The sequence below is a fragment of the Nannospalax galili genome, unplaced genomic scaffold (genome assembly GCF_000622305.1).
Source record: "Nannospalax galili isolate Female #2095 unplaced genomic scaffold, S.galili_v1.0 scaffold186, whole genome shotgun sequence".
NCBI classification, from domain to species: domain Eukaryota; kingdom Metazoa; phylum Chordata; class Mammalia; order Rodentia; family Spalacidae; genus Nannospalax; species Nannospalax galili.
Window position 1 is genome coordinate 3,237,767 of NW_008358774.1, and position 17,281 is coordinate 3,255,047.

The 17,281-nt window shown below is 44.4% G+C and overlaps 1 protein-coding gene across 2 annotated transcripts; it reads right to left on the reverse strand.

Annotated features, from left to right (window-relative positions):
• Positions 1-624: 624 nt before the first annotated feature.
• Positions 625-16,101, reverse strand: Tnfaip3 (TNF alpha induced protein 3). Of its 2 annotated transcripts, XM_029558152.1 has the most exons (9): positions 15,832-16,101; positions 12,155-12,464; positions 8,343-8,533; positions 7,405-7,552; positions 7,068-7,238; positions 5,433-5,613; positions 4,351-5,228; positions 3,453-3,634; positions 625-2,797 (listed from the first exon to the last, which is right to left on the reverse strand). In XM_029558152.1, the coding sequence occupies exons 2-9, from the start codon at positions 12,447-12,449 to the stop codon at positions 2,513-2,515; spliced, it is 2,331 nt and encodes a 776-aa protein (XP_029414012.1). In that variant the 5' UTR covers positions 12,450-12,464; positions 15,832-16,101; the 3' UTR covers positions 625-2,512. The 2 variants fall into 2 exon arrangements, with proteins under 2 accessions (XP_029414012.1, XP_008820266.1); XM_008822044.3 differs by lacking the exon at positions 15,832-16,101 and having other exon boundaries at positions 12,155-12,560.
• Between the last annotated feature and the right edge of the window lie 1,180 nt (positions 16,102-17,281).

Genomic DNA, 17,281 nt, shown 5'->3' on the forward strand with positions numbered 1-17,281 from the left:
GTATGTGTAGGGGCAGTTTTCCCACTCCTGTGGGGCTTCTGTGTCATCAATGTTAAGCCTAAGGCATGTGCTTGAGTAAGTACATGGTCTTACTCTCTCACATTGGTATTTGTGTGTGTGTGTTCTTGTGAATGTGTGCCCATATGCCGGTGCACGTGTGTGCGTGTGTGTGTGTGTGTGTGTGTGTGTGTGTGTGTGTGTGTACTCGAAAGTCATAGGATAAATGCGGGAGTCTTCCACAATCATCCTCCATCTTATTTTTCTCTTTGTGACAGGGTCTGTCACTGAACCTGAAGCTCGCTGATTCAATTAGGTTGCCTGACCAGTAAGCCCCAGGGACTCTCCTGTTTCCACCTGTGTTGGGATTATAGATGTCTGAGGCCACATCTGGGTGGTGTTGGAGATCAAACTGAGATCCATAGGCTTATGCAGTAAACACATTATGAACTGAGCCCACTCTCCAGCCCACTGATTGTTTTTCAAAAGCTACCTTTCTCTCTATGGGCAAAAGGTGCACCCATGACCCAGGTATACATCAAATGTTGTGTGGGAAACACAATCTTCACATTTGCACTATCTCCTTCCAGCATTCAGCAATAGAAAACATCAAAATTTGTTCTTAAATAATTTATTTTTTAATATTGTCTTTTGTGAACTTACAGTTCTTTAAAACAATCTGAAGAAATCAAAAAAAGGTAGATCCCATCCTACGAAAGACAACTAAATGTGCAAATTTCACATACTTTCTATAGTAAGTATAAATAATTCCATTGTTTCACATTAAGAATGAAAATATTGATAGACATAAAATATTAGGTTATTAACTTTGAAAGAACTAGATGAAAACAGTGAAGTGTATTTGACATCTTTGGAAAGAAATGACAGACATGTCAGGGAAAAAGACATGTCAGATTTTATGAGGAAAGGCTGTGCAGAGATATGTATCATAAACATCTTCAGTTCCTATGTCAGACCACGAAAATGGCAGCCTTTACCTCTGGAACATTTCCCCCCTAAGGCAAGAGTGACACTAAAGTTAAGCACACAGACACATTGCAGGATAATAACAGAAATTTCCTTATTCTCATGGCTACTGGTTTTGCTGTCCCAAGCTGTGTCACTGGCCCCTATCCAATAGGCCAAGGGCACAGCATTTATACAGCAAGCAACACCATCATGAAAGGCCACATCTTTCCATGCCCCTCCCCACGCTCATCCCCACTACTTTCCTTATCTTCTCTCCAAGGAGGTAGGATACTCAGAAGCATCTACAGAAGACAGACAATGATTTCTCATTGAATGGCAGGAGACTTATAAGAAGCACCAGCTTCTACAAGCTTTATTCATAAAGCAATTCCTTCTTTCCTAGGGAGGCAACAAGCGCAAACAAGAGGCCACCTCCCCACCCTGGTCAGGAACTTGCCAGGTTCCCAGAACATGACTGACAGCAAATATGTTACCCCAAGAAAATACTGCAGAAGAAAATCTTCATTTAAATAACTTTGAAGTTTGTAATAAATAAAGTGAAATACACTGAGAGCTTCCTTGAAGAAGGCCGCTTGTTGAATTCACATAACAAGCTGTATACATGTGGGTGCCCTGACAACAACCAGAAAACAGGTTATTATTATTCAATTCAGTCTTCCTATTTTTATCTCTTTAGGGCAGCACTTCGACAATTAAAAAAATCCCTCATACATAATATAAGGGTGTATTACACATACATACACTTTGATAAACACTTCAGTCCAAGCTAATCTCTTCAGAAGTGCAGAAAGACTGTGACAACCCAAGGTTACACGCCTTCCTACCCAAATGTTCTGCTGTTTAAAGGTGCAGACACTCAAGAGCAGCTAGTTTCATCTCTGTGTGAACATGTTCAATTTCAGCAGCCTCATAATCACAGTCTGTGTGTGGTTCTGCTTTCCTGCAGAACCTTGGAACCCAACTAGGCAGATAGGGAAGACAACTACAGATGTGCTCTATGTCCATATTCCCTGAGCTTCCTTGAGCTTCTTTGCAGAGGGCCTTGGTGCCCTGAGGATTCAGCTTTGTATCTCTGGGAAAAGCTTCCAGAAATCAGTAAGACGGCTCTAGGACTCCCAACCCACCTGCCTACGAGCCTTTCTTCCTGTTTCCGGCAAGGTGATAAAGCAGTCCTGGCAGGTGGACACAGGAGCTGCCACCAATCCTAGCACACATTCCGAGTCCAAAGATGTCCTCAGCCTTCTGCTTGGTAGGAGAGGAGCAGCACCTTCAGCCTAGCCTGAGGTCATGCACTGCCAGTCCCAAGTTCTGCTCGTAGCTCACCTGGGGATATTCCTGGTTACAAAACCTGATGGTCGTGGCCATAATGAAGAGCTTATCTTGCTTTCTTTGCTCAAAGACACTCACTCTCAAGGCCACTGTCCCAGGGCCTGCCCCTCCCATGGCACTCAGGGGTCTGGAGTATAGCACCACTCTGGTTAGCAACTGGAGGCCCTTCTTGCTGGGCCGGTCCATTTGTTTGTACTTAGCCATACATCTGCTTGAACTGGAAGCATTCATTGCAGTAACCGTTACACTTGGCATTGCCGAAGTGATCACAGGCAGGGGCCCGACAGCGCTGTTTAGGGGGCTCTTCAGTAGCGGGTTCACCCCGGTGGGCCACAGAGCCCACTCGCTGGCTGAGGTGCTGGCACTCCATGCAAAGTTCCTCACTGCGGCAGGCCAGGATGTTCTTGCAAGAGGCCCGGGTGCACTTGGGCCTTGAGGCCCCCTGAGTGGTTCCAGGCAAGTCTCTGCGCTGGCTGGATCTCTGGGTGGGAAGAAGAGAGAGAAGTGTTGCTCACATTTTCCAGGCAACCACCACAGCAGGACTTAATCTGCCTACGTGAGGAGGATCCACAGTTCGCCAGCCATCCCAGCAGAAGCCAACCTAGCCCGGGGGAGGCTGAGAGGAAGCACTGGCCCTGACATGTAGAGATGGCACATTGGGCCCAGTGATCTTCCCCATCTACTCAGATGGTTCTCCCACCCTTCTGCATACAGCCCGGGACACTTTATCACTATGTGTGCTGTTCTGATATGCCAGTAAATGGAAGCACTGGGGCTGCTCTGCCTCCTCTCTGCTCAGGATAATGGATTATTTAAGAAGTCTGCTTCTCTTGGAAATCCAAGATCTCTTTGATCACCATCTGGCTTTAGGGACCTTGCAGAAGTTTTACTCTATGGCTAACGTTATTAACTTTTCCAAATGATTTCTAAGCATGCCAAAGCCATGCAAAGCAATGGCAACACTTCCAACCCGGGAAGCCAAAGAATATGGACATGTTCCCCCAGGTTCTCCTTTGTGATGAGGAGACAGAGAACTTGCTTGTCATAGACAGCAGAAACTACTCCAACAGGAAGGGCCTGATGGCAGGGGTGGGGGGGTACGAGGAGGGAGGTGGGGGTGCCTTCAAATGCCTCACCAGTTGCTCTTCAGTCCTTTTTGCTTCATGGAATCTCTGGTTCTGAGCTTCGATGAAGCACTTCTGACAGTACCCTTCAAACATGGTGCTTCCGAGGGTGCCACATTCCCTCCCCAGGCACGGAATGGTGTTCTGGAACCTGGAGGCTGTGGAATTGGCTTTCCCAGAGGCAGTGACAAAATCTACAAGAGAGTTGATGCTATTCAGTACCTCTGGGTCACCATGCACATACAGACACTGATGGTAGAGAAGGGTTCCTAGTACAGACTAGAACAGCCTTAAATACGTATTTGAGACCCAACTTAGAAACTCAGAAAAACAACATTACTAAACATCATTAGCTTTGAACCCAGAGCACCGATCAGTCCAATTTGCTTTTTAAATTAGTGATTCTCAAGCCAAGGATGCTTTCCTATTGTCAGCAGACACTTCTTCTCTCCTGATATCTCTCTTTAGACCATTACATAAAAGTTCCTGAAGCTTAAACTATGATAGGCGTGGCAGACACTCAACTGCCTTATGAAAATAAATCCCATAGCTGCATGTGGCAGCTCATTCCCCAAACCCCAGAACTCAGGAAACAGAAGTAGGAGAACTGCCATGAGTCTGAGGCCAGGCTGGGCTACACATTGAGTTGTAGGTCTTGGGCTAGTATGAATTATATGTACTAGGCACTTTTGGCATGTGATCGTGGTAGCTAAGAGCTGCTTTAATCAAATGGTGCCTACTGCTTCCAGGTATGGCCAGCAGTGCCCAGGTGACGTCCCCTAAAGCAAGCCAGTGGAAAAGCACAATGAGGTATGATCTGACTGCGCAAATAGGCTCCTTTTCTTGATGTTTAGGAAAAAAGCCCCTTCTAGACCATAGCAACTGCATTAGGCAATCTGATTTCACTCACGTTTGTTTTCTCTGTACTCGATGAAACACAGTGTGCAAAAGCCCTTGTTTTCTGGAGTCCCAAAATACATGCAGCCAGGCTTTCTGCACTTGCTCGTCCCTATCCTGTCCACTGGAGTCCGTGCTGCCTGGGAGAGGCAGCCAGAGGGGATGTCATTTCCAGCTCGGTGGCAAGAGTGTGGGGTGAGACTCTGGATGAGTTGCGAGGGGTCAGACTTGGAGCGCTGGTGACAGGAGGGAGGGATGCTGGAAGTGAGGCTGGAAGAGGGCTCTGCTGTAGTCCTTTTGAAGCAACTACTGCAGATCCCATTAAACGTCCTGGTGACATCCTGAAGGCAGGCTCGGCACTTACCAGGGTCTGCAGTGTGGCTGGCGTTAAGTTGCCGGGCATTGTGGCAACGCTCACAAAATCCATTGTGCTGCACGTTCAGTGTGAAAGGGCAGCCGGGGCTCCTGCACTTCATAGCAGTGGTTTCACTGAACAGGAAAAGGCTGGGTGCTGTCGGTGGGGCTGAATGTGGTCCCCCAGATGGCTCCTCAGGGTTCCAAGCTGAGGTACCGAGTGCCATGCCAGGGAGCCCTTCAGGGCCTGGCTTCGAGTTCAGCTTTGGAAGTTTGCTCTGATTCTTTTGCCGCCTCTCTGAGCATTCATGGCATAAAGGCTGAGTGTTCACGGACATGAAGAAAGGACAGTTGGGGGTTTCACACTTTACATCCATGAGGGACAGCTGGGGTGTGGGAGGTTCCGAAGAGTTCTGTGTATGTGCCCCTCTCCGGCCCTGTTCATTGGTTTCCTGCCATTTCTTGTATTCATGCTGAACAAGTTCAAAGTAATCATCTACCAGATTTATTTCTTTTGGTAAGTTAGCTTCATCCAACCTGAAGACCAAACAGGAAAATAAGTGATGACTCAAAATAACATAAGACTTTAAATCACTAGCACCTAGGACACATTGGCAGAATGTGGTCCATGGTAATAACTTTATAACCATCACTGAAATGCAGGCTTATGACATCACGTGGTCCAGTACACTTTCTATCATGTTCTCAAGCCAAGAAGACAGCTGAAAAGAAACTGCTTACTTTGCAGCATTGATCAGATGAGTTGTGCCATGGTCCCAGCCCTGCACTGGGATTTCCATCACCAGCAAGTACTCCTTCAAGAGCTTTTCCTTCATCTCATTTTCAGGATCTGTCAGAAAGTGAATTTTTAAGTCTTCGAATCTTCCTCGGTCTCTGTTGACAAGTGGAACAGCTCGGATTTCTAAGGGGAAAAAAACAATATATGAGTGAACTAAATGAGGTTGCATGTAAGGTCACACAGGATGATTCAAACTAAAAAACTAGAAAAGTATCATCCAGTTACAGTTAAACCCAAATGGGAATAATGCATTCAAGTCTAAAATAAAAATACATTGTTTCTGTGGAGCTCACAGACCCTAACCAGCCTAGTGCTAAGTTGAATTTTATGTAATTTTTTAAAAACTTGATCTTAAAAAGCCCAAAATGATGGCTGATTCTTTTTTGATTTTTAGAATACTGTACTTTCTCTTGCATTTTAATAGGTGCCTCTAATGCCCTTTGACTGTATTTGCTCCCTCCATTGTTCACTCTCACTCTCTCCCTTCTTCCTGGTCCCCCTTCTCTTCCAAAACAGTCTGTCTTCTACTTCCATGTCTTTTGCCTTTCTGAAAAAAATCTGAATTTCACATATGAGAGAAAATGTGATATATTTTTTAAGTCTGGCTTATTTTTTTTTAAGTATGATTTATCTACTGTTCTACCATTTTCCTGCAAAACATAATTTTATATTCTTCTTTATGGTAGAATAAAACTCCACAGTGTGTGTGTGTGTGTGTGTGTGTGTGTGTGTGTGTGTGTGTGTGTGTGTACCACATTTTCTTCACCCATTCCTGTCAATAGTCATCTAAGCTCACTGCATCACTGCCAATAGGAAGCAGCAAATCTGACCTGGTTAAATTCTTACGCCTCACCTCAGACTGACCTGAGTTAGAATCTTGACTTTGTCTCTCTTAAGATATAGGGCACTAAAGCAGGTTGTTTAACTTTCTGAGCTTCAATTGCCTTATCTGTAAAATAAGACTATGTATGCCAGCATCTTGAAAGGATACTATGAGAATGAAATGAAAGAAAGTTTCCTACAACACTTAGCACAGTGCTCGCTGCACATTAACCTATTATAATAATAGCCAGCCTGACAAACATTTACCCACTCTGTGCCAGGCACTGTAACTGAGGGCTCTGAGTGCACCTGAATTTGTCATGCAGTAGTAATAATAAGGGTAGAAATATGCATACATGAATCACCTACTTATGATTAGCATGCTAAAGTACTTCCCAAGTCACACTCAAAGAGACTATGTTTGCTACTATTATATTACTGTGCCAAGTTATATGACTCTAATCTGAGAATTTCAAATTTGAAAATCTGACTGGATTTGGGAACATTTTAGATTTAGATGAGGAATGACAAAATGGTAAAGTCTATACAAACATCCCAAAGTATGAAAAACTCTGAAATCTAAAATGCTGCTGGTCCCAAACATTTCAGATAAGGGATACTCAGTCTTGTGTTGATTAAACAAATGATAGAGTAACACATTTAAATACAAAAAAACCAAGTAAGCTCTGGTATTCCAGGATCTAACAGGTTTATGAATGTGAACTTATGAATGTGAACTGATGCGGTTTTCTTACCAGGCCCACTGTCCTTCAGGGTCACCAAGGGTACAAAATGCTGGCTGTCATAACCAAGGACGATGGGGTATCTGTAGCATTCCTGGGCAGGCCAGTGGAGAGGTAAATAAATTCCTCCTACTTTCAAAGGGGCAAAATTGGAACCTGATTCCAAACTTCTTAGCATTTTGTCTGTTAAAGGAAAGAGAAAGAAAAATAAGACCTCAGACGACTTTCATGAAATCCCTTCTACTGTTGTCCGACAGCTCCAGGGGAGTACGGGCTTCTGGTGGGAGCTAACCTATTAAGGAGGAAAAGCATCAAAGGAACCAACAGGAAACAGTCTGTGGCATCTCACCTGAAATGACAATGATGGGTCTTCTGAGGATATTGCTGAGGATAAATATGTGGATTTCTTCCAGGGAATTATACTGAAGTCTACTTCGAGCCACAGGCATGTCTACAGATGCCATTTTGATCAGGCTGTCCCATTCATCATTCCAGTTCTAAAGAGAGTAGACAAGGACAAAGATGAGCAAGTAGCCCAGACACCGCTCATCCTCCTATAGAACTCTGCTTATTTTTCTTCTTTCTTAAAATCATCATCCAAATGCTCATCCTTTCCCCAATTTTGGCTTTCTTCCTTCACTTTTGTCCACTACAAGGCAAACTCAAAACTATGGAAAATAGAGACAGCATCTGCTTTCAACAAATTCCCTCTCTGGGGACTGGTTCACTTGCTAGAATGCTGTCTAACATGGATGGAGTCCTGGGTTTGATCCCACTACTACATAAAACCATGTAGTGATGCATACCTGCCTGTAATCCTAACACTGGGGAGGTGCAGGCAGGAGGATAGAAGTTCAAGGTCATCCTCAGCTACATAGCAAGTTCAAGGCCAGTCTGAGCTACATGTGACCCTGTGTAAAAGACGAAGAAAGGAAGGAAGGAAGGAAGGAAGGAAGGAAGGAAGGAAGGAAGGGATTTTCCCTGAACTGGCTAGTTCAGGCTAGCCAGTTTGACTGAGTTTGCCAAAGGGAATCAAATTGAGAAACAACAGAAGTGCCCAACGAAAGGCTACATTTGGAAGACCTGCCATGACAAAAATGTACATCTGAAAATCTGCTGTGTTTATAGCCTGAGCAGTGGCAAAAGCCTCCCATTATCCCCTAGAAGGATTCGGGTGCTTTCCATCCACTGTGCACTGTTTGGCTCAACTCATGTGACTAGTAAGTCATGTGTTCCTCAGAGCACCCTTCATCCACCATGGAGCTGGAGATCGAGAACAACGCATACCCGAGTGTCATAGCAAAGTCCCGTTTCCACAAAGTCCTGAGATTTCAGAGACTCCAGCTGCCAGCGGAATTTAAAATTGCGTGTGTCCGTCTCCTTGAGAGTGCTGCAGAGGGCCTTCCTCAGGACCAGGTCTGTATCCTGAACACCCCACATGTACTGACAAACCGCATGCATGAGGCAATTTCCATCACCTAAGGACAGAAGCAAGCCATGAAGAGTAAAGTTAAGCAGCCTGTGATGAAGGCCCTGCAAAGGTTTCCTGAATAAACTAGCCCTACTGCTAGGGGACCGGATGATTTGATTCTTAATCAAGGGCCAGCTGATAGCATTCCATCATTTTATAAGATGATGGCAGTTATAAGAAAAAAAATTCTTTTTATACTTCTATTTAATGAAAGGGACCCACTGAGGGAAGGAGCCAGAGGACCTTGGTTGTAGAATGGCTCTGCCCCTAACTGGTTTAAGAAACCTTGGGAACATTCCTGAAGGTCTCTTACTTTTTTTCCTCTGTGGAATGAGGGTGACGACTTATGATCCTCATGGTCCTATCTTTCTGGCTAAGGCCTAGGTACTCTTTAGCTGTAAGGAAGGTATAGACTCCTAGGGCAACATGCACATAGCAGGAAGCCAGCAAGGCTCAACCCACTAGATAGGGACGGTCTGGCTATGACTCAGTGGTAAATGACTTGGCCATTCCACTTTAGCTTTGAGGACCTGGGAGTTTCCTCTTCTAGCTTATTAAGTAGGGTTGACAGTACCAAACTGCGTGTAGCAAACTGCCCCAACTCTCAGTGCATTATGAGAACCTGCTTGTGAGCAATTGCAAAGTCCTTTCTTGAAAAAGTTAAAAGGCTGGGCATGGTTGTGCATGCCTGTAATTTCAGTCATTTGGGAGGTGGAGGATTAGAAGTTCAAGGTCATCCTTAACTACAGAGTTAAATCAAGGCCAGTTTGGATTACAGGAGACCCCATCTCAATCAATCAAGTAAGCAATAAACAATTTAAAAATAAAAGCTAAAAAGCACCTAGATTTTGACTTTTGAAGTAATTCAGTGTTTGGGGTGAGTATTTTGAGAAAAAAAAATCAGTCTAATTTTCTTTCCTTAATTTGTGATTTTTTTTTTTCCAAGTTAAAAGTCACAATTCAAAAACTTCATTCTTTAATTTGTTTTTTATCTTTATTTTTTCAGTGCTGGACATTGAACCCTGAGCCTCATGAATGTTAGGCAAGGGCTCTACCACTAAGCTACATCCAGTCTCAGACTGCATTCCTTTTTAATGCCCAAACAATAAATATTTGGGAGATGGCTTAACATAAAATTAGTTCATTACTCATTCTCTTTTGGAATGTACTAAACATTTTAATTTTTAATTTTCTTATATTATTCTGTAAGGTAATATAGCTATTTGAAATTTTACCAAATTCTAATTATAGTCAAATTGTAAACAACACCACCAAGGCCTGTCAAATACTTATCCACAGCCAGGATTCCTTTAATGTTTGTACTTCAAACAATTAGCTGAACCAATAAGAAAGATCACTCAAGCCTTGTGTCTTAGCTGAGGTGTGGCAAGGATTACACTCTGTTGAAATTTCCCCTTTGCAAAATCTAGAGCAAAGATAAGGCTTTTTTCTTCTTCTTGGGCTTACTTTCAGTTCTTTATTGAGATGCACCAGTATAAAATTCCCTAAGTAACATCTGGAATTCCCCAGTGCTACGATATTTGACTAGCAATTGAGCAACAGCTATTGTACGTTTTGTTCTGTTGTGTAGACATTTAAACTGCAAACTGCTCCCTGGACTTTCCAAGTGGGTGTGGCCAGGCTGAGCTGGAATAGGGCTACTCATTATACAAGTGAAATCGTCGCAGCCAATAGACGCTGGAATTTTCATGAAGTTTCAATCTTATACCACCTACTCCCTTCCTCATTCACCGCAGTCTCATATCCTCAAATGCAAACTTGTGAATCACCCCCTCCCCAAACACAGGACTGCCTTTGAAGAAACTCTCCTGGGGGTGGGGGGAGATTGTAAAAATAAAGAAAAGGTGCTAATAAAAATCAAAGAGGGAAAAGGCCATTTGTTTCTGCCCCCCCACCAGTCTCTTTTCTTTCTTTCTTTTTATTTTTTTATAATTTAAGAATTTTTGTCAAAGCAGGGAAATCAGGATTCTGAGCCAAAAAATCTGTATTTTCCCATGTTACCAAAATACCTTTGCTTGTGTAGTTTGATTTGTAGTGTGAACCCTTGATTTAAACAGCATATGACTGCAAAGCAAATGTTTAATATTTATATTGCTTCTTTTCTACAAGAAATCCGGTATTTCCTTGTTAAGAAAACACTGCAGAAGGTCTCCTAATTCTGTTAATGGCAATAAGACTTTCTTTTCTCCACCCCATTTGTAGTCTCTCAACTTCATCCTCCCCCTTTTTTTGTAACAAAATGGGACACAGTGAAAACCACAAACTGTCAGGTATCTAAACTCCTTGATGACAAGTTAACATAATTATCTACTTTTATGCATCACTTGATTTAATGCCAAGAACAATGTAGATAATAGCTGTCTCCAGTTTTCTTTCGACTATATTTCTAACAGTCTAAGCTTCATAAATATAGGTAAGATGTCAAGGTAATACATAAGAGTCCCTAGAATCAAAACAAACAAAACCCCACATCCACCGATCACTGAGTTACTCAAGAACAGTCAAAGTTAATGTACCAATTAAGTTATTAAGTTAATGTTCCTACATCATCACTGCCAACAAGGATTTTCTACTCTGGGATGTACTGTTTTATCCAGAGAGCGCAGTCACCAAACCAAACCTAATAAGCCCCTTTTACCTACACGACAAGCATTTGACCTATCTTGTACAATCTCTTATAATAAATACCTACAGTCCAAAGGCAGAATTTTATACTTGCAGAGAATAATATCCTTCAGCAAATGTGCATATACTTACTCAAATGAAACGATTTAAAAAATAAGACTTTAAGCTTGAAGTAGAAAACAGCTATCAGTGGTAAAGGGCCATTATGCAAAAAGACACAAATCTCAAATGTCTGGCTATTTGATAAGTGTATAAACCCCTTGATGATAACATAATTATCTACCTCTATACATCACTTGATTTAATGTCAAGAATAATGTAGAAATTGCTACCTCCCATCTTAGGCAACAGAACCGAGGTAGAGACAAAAGCAGCTTAATAGCCATTAATGGTCTTTACTGTGTTAACCCACGAATGGTCACCAACTCACAAAGTGCAGGGACATCACAAGCATTTTCTAATGACAGTGGCAAACAGCTGTAATACCCATTTTCAGCACCATGCTTTCCTTTTGAGCTCAAAACCTTTAAAACTATTTCCATATTGGCCAAGGAAGGGTCCTTTATAGATGACTAGGTGGATGCAAGGATTAGAAACATTAATCACCTAACTGGGGCATGGTGTTTTTAAATGCATTCCACAAAGCCTTCTGTACTCTAATATACACACTTGGAAAACATCTTAAATAAAAATATTCACCAGACTGGGTGTGGTGATGCACATCTGCCATCCTAGCACTCAGGTGACTGAGGCAGGTGGATAACAAGTTCCAGACCAGCTTGGGCTATATCGTAATATCTTGCCTCCAAATAGAGCAACAAACTCATCCAACATGTTTGCTACTGTTGCATGACTCTTATTAGTTTCTATACAAGGTGTCTATGTTTAGTGCTATTAAAACTTCATGAATAAGAAACCAGCACCACGGGAGCCATCCCTCAGACTAACAGAACTATGCCAGAGCCAAAAAAGCAAGTCTTACCATTGGTTTTCAGAGCCACAAGTTTCCTGACCTCCCGACACCAGTTGAGCTTCTTCTGGCTTTCCAAGGAAGCCTGGATGTTTCTGTCAATGAGAGCCTTGTGGATGATTTCCCGAAACTGTGGAGAAAACTGGCAGGTTCGGAACATTTCCAGGGTGTATCGGTGCATAGTTTTAAAGTGATAAATGATTCCATTGGTAGGTTTAAAGATGTCTTCTGGAGTCCTCTCCCTTATCTTCACAGCTTTCCGCATATTGCTCAAATACAAGGCCTGAGGAAGGAGTTGTTCAGCCATGGTACTCCACAAGGCCTGAAGAGGAAGTGGGAAAGCCCATTCCGTTAGCCTGCCTTTAACAATGCTCCCATGTACCTGTCTGCAGGAAACCCCACTGTTTGATCTTGTCATTACTCTAATCTGTAGGCAAAAGATCTTAAGTCACCTCTGCTCCCAGGATACTAGCTGGCCACAAAGATTAACTCACACTGGACTGTTTTAAGTTACATCACTTTTAAAGAGTAGTCTAAACAAGAGAAGGAAGGCAGAGTGGGTACTGAGGAGGAGGGGAATAACCCAAGCTTTCAGAAACATTTGTCAGGGAGCCAAACCTGTCTGTCACCGATAGGTACTGCTCCACAAAACCAACCTCAGTTCCCACTGCACTCTGATGCCACCCTAGACCTCTGAACGCCAGTCCAGGGCACACTGGAGCACTGACAAGTCTTGTCTCCTAAGACTGTCACCATTCAATCCTTGTTCTTAAGTCCAGATCCAGGTCTTTCCAACATCCTCCCTGATGCTGCAAAGGCAGCAAATATTTTACGAAAATCCTATATGGCACTGAGCTGTTGCTTGGGGTTTCCTGTCTGGCCTCAAAGAAAAGCATAAACAGCTGGTTCAGAAAGCATATCATAACATGTATAAAGAGTTAACACAAAATTTTTTTATAACCAACAACAAAATAAAACCTATTTCTAGCAAGATGCTTCACATTCTTAAGAGCAAATAAGTGGTCAGCCTTTCTTCAAAACCTTGGCACTGAACTTCACAACATGAGGAAAAACAAGCAGCATAATAATAGAAAAAGGAATGATCTGCCTCCCAAAACAGACACTGGAGTTCTAAGATTTCAACTAAATGGACAACTGTATTTTATCATTGCCCTCCAGGTACCAATGCTCAGATATTCCCTAAGCCCATCCTTTACTCTAGACGGTCAAGGACAATCAGTGATGGACCAAATGAAATCTGGAAGCAAATCAGAAAGTTGTAACAGCTAGAACTCCAGGACAAATCAAAGAAGAGTAGATTCAAAGACCAGCACTACCAACAGTGTACTTGGATATGTGCTGATGCACACAGGGATCCTTCTAGTGTGGAGTAATGTTGGGAACTAGCTCTGCTTCATTGGCCCCATGGACATGGCCTGGCCACCTGTCCTAACTTCCAAGAAGACAGTAATGCTTTCAGAGCACATAGACAGTCCCTAGGAAATGTTACAGTGATGGTTAACTCCATTTGTTCCTCAATCTATCTGCCAGGGCAAATTCACCAGATGGAAAAGTTGATAATAATACAAGGAGAGGAAATCTAGTTTAGAGAAGCCACTTCTAGTGGATCCAGATTCTCTTAAGCCATTGATACAGTGGTATCAATTCTTGCACCCTCCTAAAGGAGAGAGGTTGGGAACTAGAGGCCCCTGAGGTTACTCCTGAGGAGCTGCACTAGAATTCTGATGGCTGGCTGAAGCCTACAAGTCATCCTCTGTGCCTGATGCCAGATACTCCTTGTGCTGGAATTGGGTAATAACATAGCCCGAGACAAAACTATCACACACAGGTCTCCTTCGTGATGCAGCAAAGATCTTTTTCCCAACACCCTTAATCTATCAATCCACCCATGAATCTATACAATGGGCATTGCCAGATCACCCACTAAAGGCCAATCCCTGTGCTTGGCGCTAGGGCTAACAACCAATGACTTCACGCCTATCCTTATAGTCACAGTCAGTAGGTCTGCACCTATGGCAAAGGAGGTACAATTCATCCCAGGTCCCACTGCCATGCACTGAGCTTTGCCTAGAGGCTAGGTCTTCCTATACCTGTCCCTTGCCAGTCTCCTAACAGGGCTTGCAGCTCTCAGAGACAGACAAGGAGTTGGGAAGACTTAAAATCAACTAGTCCTGCCCTCTCTCAGCTTTCCTGACTCTTCTGTTTTTCACTTCTGGACCTAAAGATCTTCCAGCAGAGATCTAAATGTGTTGGGGGCTATAAACCATATGCACAACATGCAAATGTCAATATGTGCTAGCCCAGTGTGATCTCATTCATAAAGTTTGCCTTGTACAGCCTGCAAAAGTGCCTCCTTTTCAAGCAAATCAAAACCACTGCCCATTTCCAGTCCTTGGACTTCCCCACACTTAAAGAATAAACTTTCCTGACACATGATTGTAATGTCTTATGGGAAAAAAAAAATATATATATATATATACACACACACATTATTACCTTTAACATTTTTTTTTTTTTTTTAGTATTTGTTACCTCATAGCCTAAAAGATGTTTCCCAATTTTTGTCACAGGATCAATAAGATTCTACAGAACTTACTCATCAAAGTCGTTCCTCGTTTTATTTTTCCACTCCGAGCAGACATTTTATTTTAATTTTTTTGTCTACTATGTGGAAACTTATGTATTATTTATCAACAGATACCTCAGGCAATTGTTTGGAAGTACCCCTCCAAAAACTGTATAAAGAATTGCAAAAGCTCCAAGAAGCATCTCAGACGATGAGAACGGAGCCCTGATTGGCTGTTCGATAATCTGGGACATTAGGGTACAGAAGACACTAATCAGCAGTGATCATCCCTCCAAAATGTTGCCCCCAGACACTTAACCAGACTGGCTTTCCAAAGGGAGATCAGAGGCAGAGCCGGGAGAACTGAAAACAAAGCGGGATCCAAAAAGAGCTGAGCTCCTTCCTTAATACCACTGCTTTCCTGAGTGGCCAGGTGGCAGGATGTGGGACAACCCTGCTGACAACCACAGTCTGAGTGTGGGGTCGGGGCTGGAGCAGGGAGCACACCACACTTAAAGTGGTCTCCCAAAATGCAGGCCAGAAACCCACGTACACATGCATACTTTTCTCATACTGCTGCAGCTAGGGAAGGCAACCTCTGCCGCAACCCACTCCCCTGCAGATCACTGTGTCTGGGACGGCTGTCCCCTGCAAAGTTCAATGACTGAAGCATCCAAGCCGGATTTGGTGGCCCCTGAAATACTCATCCCTTGTTAGGCGGGTTCTTCACAGCCTGGGATGAAACTCCAGTACAGTTCTGCAAGGTCTACGTGCTTATGAGCATGCAGCATTTGATTTAAAAAAAATTTTTTTTGAAAGATGAGAAAAGGGGCAAAACACCCAAGACCACCTGACCCAGGGGCCTGAGGGGCGAGTCTTCATCAAGCAGCTGCAGTTTAAATTAAGCTGCAGGATCGATGGAACAGCGAACTGGCTGGAGGAATCCAGGGCTGTCACCTAACAACTGGCCCCTGATCTCAACCCTAGGACTTCTGCAAAGCCAGCGCTGGGAGGCCCACAAGCCCCGCAGGCCCGCAGCCCCCAGCCTTGCAGCCCCGCAGCCCCGGCCAGACGTGCACCCTGCGCCCGTTGCGTTCCTCACCTCTCCGGGCCGCGCTCCCGCCGCAGAGTCCCGAGTGGCGCTCAGTCCCGCCGCGCGCCGGAGCCGGGGGTCGCGATCCGGGTTGAGGTGGGGGTCGTGCAGAGGCGGAGCCCCATGGACGCCCGGGTCGGACTCGCTGTCTGGCCGGGGGGTGTGCACGTCTCCCGGCGGCTTTGGTCGCCGCTCCGCCCCCGCGGGCTCCGAGCCCGTGGCGCTTCTCCCGCAGTGAAGGCTTGCAGACTGGGCAGTTCCCTTTTTTTGCCTTTCAGTTGTATGTATCTGTCGCCAGCTAGCCGGGGATTTCCGAGGGACTTTCCAGTCACGTGACGTCCGCGTGGCGCGCAGCTGCCGGCAGAGGGCGCTCGAGGCCTCCCCGCCCCGCCCGGAGAAACTCCTGGGTCCCGCCCCGGGGTGTCCCCTCGTGAGTCACCTGGGCATTTCGGAAGCTAGCCTCCACGTCACATCCATGTGGAAATCGCGGTGATGGGAACTGGAAATGCAAGAGGTTTTTTTTTTTTTTTTTTTTTTTATAGAATTTTTTTTTAAAAGACAGCTTTGCACTGGGGAAATAAAGACAGCTGGCACCTCATAAGCACCAGATCTCAGCTACAGAAGAAAATCAGCTGTGAAAAAGAAGGGAAATTAGAGAGAAAGAAAACCCTAAAAATCACCCACACACCCAGGACTGCCGACCTGGGGCGGGCTTTGAAGTCTGGACTGCGCACGTGATGAGCACTTTTGAGAGAGTCTTCTGTAGGGTCGGGGCGGGGATTTTGAGAAAAAGCGCAGAACTCCCCAGTGTTAGCCCCAGCTCCAGGCTGAACGGCATGCAGGGCGAGGTGACATCAGATCCCTTGGTCCTGCAGCTTTTGAGTTCTCAGGGGCAAGGCGAAGTTCGGATAAAATCAGAATCCCCACCCCATCCTACACATGCTCCATTTCTATATTTCCTTCCGTGCTCCAAGAGCCCGGGGAGCCTCTCATTCAAGGAGCATTTTCATTTAGAAATCCCTTCAAGTGGTTTAGATGTCCTGAGAATTAGTTCATCCCCAGATCCCACCAGAGGATGATCCTTTTCATCCTCCCCTAACAGTTCCCCAAGCCGCACCTGCTGCCTGCCTGGTGACTGTCCTGCTATGCCTTCATTTGGAAGAGTCCTTTTAATAGGTTAGTCATTTCAGCAGTCTTGGGGCCTGAGCTTTTCATAAAGAGGCTGGGATGCTTTTACTGCCTTGGCGTCCCTCTTGGCGCAATCCCAACAAAAGTAAACGCAAAACTGACTGAAATATTGTCACCATTGTTACCCTAGGTATGCTTGTCAGATTGTCAGTCCATACATTGCACGTTTGGATAAATGTATGCTCCCCTCCCCAACAAGGACCTGATGTTGTAACTGGGGGATTTGTGTGTGTGTGAGAGAGAGAGAGAGAGAGAGAGAGAGAGAGAGAGA

Excerpts from the sequence above, each read along its gene's own strand:
- Tnfaip3 (XM_008822044.3), bottom strand. The coding sequence starts at position 12,560 with ATGACAAGATCAAACAGTGGGGTTTCCTGCAGACAGGTACATGGGAGC. Across the intron at positions 7,553-8,342 it reads GACTTTGCTATGACACTCGG|AACTGGAATGATGAATGGGA; the intron begins GTATGCGTTGTT and ends TACTCTCTTTAG. Across the intron at positions 5,614-7,067 it reads CCTGAAGGACAGTGGGCCTG|AAATCCGAGCTGTTCCACTT; the intron begins GTAAGAAAACCG and ends TTTTCCCCTTAG.